Raw genomic sequence first — 8059 nt, 5'->3', positions numbered from 1 at the left:
GATGATTCTGCAGTGCTGTATTGCATTGTGTGTTTGTGCTCTTTTTCAGTGAGTGGTCTGAAGATTGTGCTGATAGGAAAGAATGGATCAGAAAACAACAGAGTAGGAAACGCTATACTGGGAACAACAGCATTTCACAGTGAAGCTCCATCTCATTCACAGCAGCACAGTAAGAGAATAGATGGAGAGGTGGAAGGGAGATTCATCACAGTCATCAACACTCTCCTGCTCCAGCCACATCTCTCAGATCAACGGATCAAACAGGGAGTGAGAGAGTGTGTGTCTCTGTCTGCTCCAGGACCTCATGTGTTCATACTCGTCCTGCAGTATAAGAACTTCAGTGAGAATGACAGACAGAGAGTGAAATATGTGCTAGACCTCTTCAGTGAGCAGGCCATGAAACACACTATAGTGCTGACTACTGATAAAGAGACACGCGGATACATATTCACTTCTAGGAATAACACTGTTCATGATTTAATAAAGGAGTGTGGAGGAGGACATCTTCAATTTGATACAACAAACCCAGGATGGCGATCTGAGTTGTTTAAAAGGATAGAAGAGATAATCAAGAAAGAACACAAAGAAATTCTTATCTGCAACAAGAAGGATTCTGATCTCAAAGAGAGCACAAAAAGTGATGGAGGTTTGTCAAAAAAAAATTTTTTTCCAGGATATTATCTCTAAAGGCCAGTTCACAATGCACAGACAAACACCAACAAACAAGTTGGCTGTTGGATTTAGAATTTTACGAAAAATACACACTGCCTCAACAAACACCAACAAACTTCGAGTCACAGAGGGTCAAGTACACTGTGTCTACACCAGACACGCTAGACAGCGTCACTGATTATAAGTAACCGAACCTCTATTGCATTTTTTCATATCACGCTGCACCTGCATCTGGTGTAGATGGTGTAAGTCTGACTGGAGAAGAAATGGATGATCCTACAACCACAATCAAAACTTTACTGTTATTATTGTCTTTGCGTGTCATTTTTCTTAGAAGACGGCGAATAAAATGAGAGTTTGAAGCTGTCTATTAAGTGAAATATGCACATCGTCATGGTAACGGTTCTTGGCCACCCCAGATTATGGCAGATTTTGGCCAAACTCCAACCAACGGCAACAAATGGCGACAGGGGTAACACACTGATCCAACAAACTCCAACAGACTAGTTTGTTGCCATTTGTCTGTGTAGTGTGAATTGGCCTTAAAGGAACACTCCACTTTTTTTTGGAAATAGGCTCATTCTCCAACCCCCCCTGAATTAATAAATTGAGTTTTACCATTTTGAAATCCATTCAGCCGTTTTCCTGTTCTGGCGATATCACTTTTAGCATAGCTTAGCACAAATCATTGCATCCTGTGAGACCAATATAGCATTGTGTTCAAAAATGACCAACGAGTTTCCAATTTTTGTCCTATTTAAAACTTGACTCTTCTGTAGTTATATCGTGTACTAAGACCGGCGGAAAATGTAAAGCTGCCATTTTCTAGGCCGATAAGATTAGGAACTACACTCCCATTCGGGGTAGTCTCAGCTTTAGACGTCACGCCCATGGAACGTTGGCTAAACGTCTGATGCATATGGTACACTTAACTGGAAACACTTCAGGAATGTCGGAGTCGTCTTCTGATTAGTTGAATTTGACCTGATTTCCGGGAGACGCAAGTGTCACTTTTATTTTCGGTCCGCCGGGAAACAAAGCACAGAATGACTTACTCTGTGTTTTGCTAAGAGGTGCTTATGCAGACGCCATTGTTGTTATACACTTTTGCAACATTCGCGGACAAATTACTGACTTACTGCTTGTTCTCCCTCTTCTTTGTTAACTTTCAATGCTGGTTATTTCAATGACTGACTTGTTGCACGCCAGTCTGTTGTTGTGGGGACATTTCCATGCCCCGAAATGTGACGCTGAATGAAATGAACTGTGATTGGTTGTTTGACATGTCTGTCAAACGGTCTTATGGCTTTTGCCAATGTGTGTGTGTGTTTTGGTAGGTTGATGGTAAACTCATTATACTTTTATAGTGTAAAAAGGGACCTGGTCACTCTATTCACTGAAAAAAGGAGTGATGTGGGTAGATGATGATGTCATTTTCAGTTTTGGGTGAAGTATTGCTCTAAAAGCTGTAGTGTGAATGTTTACCATCTGTATGCGTCAGATGCAAACAAAGAGAGCAAATTCACCCAAACAGTAAGTCAGTAAACTACTGCAAGACAGCCTTCAGTTAATAAAATAATATTTTGCAGTTTAATAATATTTGTAATGCAGGGGTGCCCAACCCTGTTCCTGCAGATCTACCTCCCTGCAGACTTTAGTTCCAGCCCTGCTCCAACACAGCTGTCTGTAAAAAAAACATCACTTCTCCATTTCTTTCACCTGTTTCTCCATTTCTGTCACCTGTGGAGTTCTGGTTCCTTGCCGCTGTCGCCTCTGGCTTGCTTAGTTGGGGACACTTTCCAGTGATATCGTATACTATTTGAACTGAACTGACGATGATATCACTGAATTCATTGATGAACTGCCTTTAACTGAAAATTGATTATTTACAATAATGCCTTACTTACACACTATTGTTCTGTTTAAATACTGTGAAGTTGCTTTGACACAATCTGTATTGTTAAAAGCGCTATATAAATAAAGGTGACTTGACTTTATCAAGTGCTACCTAACGCCGGTTTCACACTGCACGCGTAAGCAGCGCGTATTTTTTTCGGCGCCCATGTTAACAGATTAGAGCATTCACACCGCACGCAGGGACGGCGCGACAGCGCGTAGCAGGAGCAGAGCAGAAGCGTCAGTGCTGCGATCGTTTTGGCGCAGAGTCTATTTTTGCTGCGCCGCTTACGCTGGGTTAAAGCCACAGTGCATCGATCTTGATCAAAACTGGCCTGATTAACAAGAAAAATAACAATTTCACCATAAAATCATGTATCACATGTAACACAATCACGGTTTAAATGGCTCACCAGTAAAAATAATGTTTTTTGTTTTTTTTTGTAAATAATGTCTAGTTAGCCTACTTGTTCAAAACAATCACTTTAGCAAAGTTTGTACTATTTTCTGCTTGTTTTGATATATACAAGAATAAATAAACATACTACTGCCATTAAAATGTTATTATAAAACATTTTAAAATACAGAAATAAAATAATTTTTAAAAGAGAAGATTCTGAAAGTACTGAAGGAGATCCTATAATTATTTAATATAGATTTACAGTAGTACCAACAAATTATATTTTTATATGATATGTTTTAGGCTAACATGTTTTTAAATATAATGGTTTCATTATAAACGTGGTGATTATCTCAAAGTTGGACAACCACCATAAAAAAATATGAAAATATCATATGAATCTAACCATGTCATGGCAACAAATGTAAAACAAATACCAAAATACCATAATTTTACATATTCTTTTCGTTATTGAAAAACTGTTGCTATAATTATCATAAACCTAACTGTTAATCATTAAGACGATCTTTGTCTAAAAATATATTCAATATTTTAGCGTTTCTAATTTGCTACTTAAATCTACAACATACAACATACCATAAATCAAAGCACATGACAGACAGTTCTTGGAGAACACCTGAAATGCGTGACTGAATGAACAATACTTGTCTATATTGGAAGTACACAAGCTGCGGTTCAGCTGCGCGCGACAAACGCTTCCAGTGTGAAAGGAAAATGGATGCGCGCCGCTTCTGCTCTGCCTACGTGCTGCGCACGCCCTGCTTACGCTCTGCTTACGCGTGCAGTGTGAAACCGGCGTAAGAGATTAATTAGCTGGTTCAGGTGTGTTTGATTAGGGTTAAAGCTGAACTTTGTAGGATGGTAGATCTCCAGGAACAGGGTTGGTCACTCCTGTTGTAATGTAAAATTTTTGTTGTTATTTAAAGAGGTATACATTTGTTACCAACGCTGATCTCTACTGTTTCTGTTGTTTTCAGTGACGACAACTGGAAAACCAAAGCTGAACATTGTGCTGTGTGGAAATAATACAACACTCAAGAACTCAGTGTCGAAAATCTTTACAGGGATAATAAATAAACCAGAAAATAAACTTTTACCTCAGACAGAGAGGAGCAATGTTTGTGTGAAGAGAGAGGAAGAGATAGATGGACGGCAGATCAGTGTAATAGAGCTTCCAGCTCTCACTCAGCTCTCAGAGGAGGAAGTGATGCGTCAAACTCTCCACTGTGTGTCTCTCTGTGATCCTGGAGTTCATGTTTTCATCCTCATCATTCCTGATGCTCCACTTGATAACGAAGACAGAGCAGAAATAGAGGAGATCCAGAGGATATTCAGCTCAAGAATCAACAAACACATCATGATCCTCATAAAGCAGAATTCAGAGCATCAGACAGCAGAACTAAATGAAGAAACACAGTCTGTCATTCAGAGATTTGGAGGACGACATCAGTTCATTGACCTGAACACACAAGTGTCTGTGTTGATGGAGAAACTGGAGCAGATGGTGGAGGAAAATAGTGGTGTTTGTTTCTCCACAGAGACATTGTTTGAAGCACAGATGGAAAAACTGCAAAAATTTAAGAAAATAAAGAGGAAGGCACAAGGTAATGATTAGAAAACATGTCATGGTTGTTAAAGTCTACATAGATTATAAGTACAGTTCAGAAGAAATAATATAATTAGCACATTATGCTCAGAGTTGTGGACTCGAGTCAATGACTCGAGACTCGACTCGGACTCGAGTCCCAAATTTGATGACTTGTGACTTGACTTGACTTAATCAAAAAAGACTTGGGACTCGACTTAGACTTTGACGGTAATGACTCGAGACTTGACTTGGACTTGAATTGAATCCTGTGACTCGGCAAGTCTTTACTTCTAAAAAAAACTTCGCAGAGTTCTGATCAATATAGGCTGGTTAGCGTATGATCACACTGATATGATTAGTGCAGCTTTTGGCACTGAGCCAGAGAGGGACTCGCTAAGTGAGCGTTTATATTTATCCACATAATAGGATATTTAATGTTTTAGGGGCCGTTCACATGCCGCACCTATGTGTGGAAAATGCTATGCGTGCCGCTTTCTCTTTCTTTCCAAACAGTTCCAAACCGTTCTAGCTTGCGCTCCTTTGGCGTCTGACGTTCATAAGCAACCATGACCTGCACCCTCCATAAAGACGCAGACGTTTCAGGAAAGGATAAATGGATTTCCAGCATTAAAAATCGCTTGCAGTTGGCTCTGCTATTAAATTTATTTATAAATGGTTATTCCTGTACAGCTATGATAAGCTGTTTCTCCAACTTGCTTGGCAGCGCTTTCAATGTTATTAAGGGAAGGGACACGCTAATTTTTTTCGCATCAAGATAAATCGTGATAAATATCTCAACTTTTCAGACTGAACATCTCAACTTTTCAGACTGAAAAGTTGAAATGTTTAACTTTATGCAGCGTGGACGCACCTACAAAAAACCATTTCCATTAGCCGCTTCCATTATGAGCGCGCATACCGCACATCTACTTTGGAAATAACAAACTTGAGCTTGCAAAAGATGCGACATGTGAACGGCCCCTTAGACATTTAAATTACACATAATCACTATAAAACACTTATAATAATAATAAAAATAAGAAGAAACGTTATGTATATTGAAACAGCCTAATAATTGGCTAAACCTTTAAAAAAAATGTATATATATATATATATTTTTTTTTTTTTCATGTGAAATATGTAGCCAACATATAAAGATTACTCTATTCTTCCTGTTTACCAGCCACTCACTTTCATGTCTTTTAAAGGAAAGAATTCATGATAAATGAATGTCTGTATTACCTATTAGCAAGTCATTAGATATTCACTCATATAGACTCAACTAATTCACTGAAATTACGGAATCTTTAACAAATGAATCAATGGACTTAAAATAAATTATTAATTCAATTAGGCCTATATTTGTACACAAACAATGATTAATTCCTCAATAAAAAAACACTAATTAGTAGTCTATCTTTTATAATTATACCTACTAGAGACTATTATTGACTTTAATTTGACTGTAGTAATTAATACAAAGACATTAATTTGGACAAACAGCACTAGTGACTTGTTTAGGACTTGAAGCTTAAAGTTGGGGACTTGCAACTCTACTTGGACTTGCCCGTCTTGATTTAGGACTTGAATTGGGACTTGTCTGGCTTGACTTAGGACTTGACTCGAGACTTACTTGTGACTTGCAAAACAATGCTTTATTATAAATTATTTTTATTATTCTCTGATGACCTGGAAAATTCACAGTCTTCAATTGAAATTCAATACATTTTTAAATATTAATACTTTTTTTTTTTTAAATCTATCTTTAGATTCAAGAGACAGAGAAGATGATCTGAGGATTGTGCTGCTGGGAAAAACTGGAGTTGGGAAAAGTTCAACTGGAAACACCATCTTAGGAAGAGAAGTGTTTACAGCAGACATTTGTCAAACATCTGTTACTGAAGAGTGTCAGAAAGAGACAGCTGAAATCAACGGCAGACACATTACTGTGATCGACACTCCAGGACTGTTTGATACTGATCTGACTAATGAGGAGATCCAGAGAGAAATGAGTAACTGCATCTCTATGAGTCTGCCTGGACCACATGTGTTTCTCTTAATGATTCCTCTGGGACGATTCACTCAAGAAGAAGCAAAATCAGTGCAGATCATCCAAGAGACATTTGGTGAAAACTCTTTAAAGTACACCATGGTGCTCTTCACCAGAGGAGACTTTCTAAAGAACAAAACTATTGAAGAGTTTCTAGGAAAACCTGGATCACCATTAAATCAGCTGATTGAATCATGTGGAAACAGATTCCATGTGTTCAATAATGAAGAGACTGGAGACCGAACACAGGTGACTGATCTACTGCAGAAGATAGACAACATGGTGAAAGCAAACGGAGGAAGTTACTACTCATGTAAGATGTTCAGAGAGATGGAGAGAGAAAAACAAGAGAAACAGACGAAGATACTGATGGAGAAAGTGGAGAAACTGAACAGAGAAAAAGAAGAACTAATGAACAAACATGAAGAAGAGAAAAAGAAGATGAAGATGATTATGGAAGAAGAAATACAGAATAGTGATAAAGAGAGAAAGAGAAGAGAAGAACAATTTAGAGAAAGAGAAGAACTATATAAAAGAGAGATTAGAGAAAGAGAGAAACAAGAGAGAAAGATACGAGAGGAACTGAAGAGAGAACAAGAGGAATGGGAGAAACAGAAACAACAGGAAAGACAAAGAAGAGAAGAAGAGGAGGAGAAATGGAGAAAGAAAGAACAGGAAATGCAGAATGAATATAATCAAAAATTCATACAAGAGAGAGAGAGAATGGAAAGAAAGGAAGAAAATCTTCAATCCAAACATGAAGAAGTGATGAAGAAAATGAAGACAATGATGGATGAGGAAAGACAGAATAGTGATAAAGAGAGAAAGAGAAGAGAAGAGGAATTGAAAGAGAGAGAAGAACAATACAAAAAAGAAATTAAAGAAAGAGAGGAACAAGAGAGAAAGATACAAGAAGAACTGAAGAGAGAATTAGAGGAATGTGAGAAACAGAAACAACAGGAAAGACAAAGAAGAGAAGAAGAGGAGGAGAAATGGAGAAAGAAAGAACAGGAAATGCAGAATGAATATAATCAAAAATTCATACAAGAGAGAGAAAGAATGGAAAGAGAGAATAACAATCTTCAATCTAAACATGAAGAAGAGATGAAGAAAATGAAGACAATGATGGATGAGGAAAGACAGAATCATGATAAAGAGAGAAAGAGAAGAGAAGAGGAATTGAAAGAGAGAGAAGAACAATACAAAAAAGAAATTAAAGAAAGAGAGGAACAAGAGAGAAAGATACAAGAAGAACTGAAGAGAGAATTAGAGGAATGTGAGAAACAGAAACAACAGGAAAGACAAAGAAGAGAAGAAGAGGAGGAGAAATGGAGAAAGAAAGAACAGGAAATGCAGAATGAATATAATAAAAAATTCATACAAGAGAGAGAAAGAATGGAAAGAGAGAATAACAATCTTCAATCTAAACATG

The 8059-nt window shown here is 37.7% G+C and overlaps 1 protein-coding gene across 1 annotated transcript; it reads left to right on the top strand.

Moving 5' to 3' along the window:
- Positions 1–6261: 6261 nt before the first annotated feature.
- Positions 6262–7979, top strand: LOC141317390 (uncharacterized; the record flags this gene model as incomplete). The annotated part of the gene is made up of 1 exon (XM_073833114.1): positions 6262–7979. A coding segment is annotated over exon 1 (1718 nt), but the record flags the coding sequence as incomplete, so codon positions are not given.
- Positions 7980–8059: the final 80 nt, after the last annotated feature.

Source organism: Garra rufa, unplaced genomic scaffold, assembly GCF_049309525.1.
Source record: "Garra rufa unplaced genomic scaffold, GarRuf1.0 hap1_unplaced_872, whole genome shotgun sequence".
Classification (NCBI taxonomy): Eukaryota; Metazoa; Chordata; class Actinopteri; order Cypriniformes; family Cyprinidae; genus Garra; species Garra rufa.
This window is presented reverse-complemented; position numbering and strand designations above follow the sequence as displayed.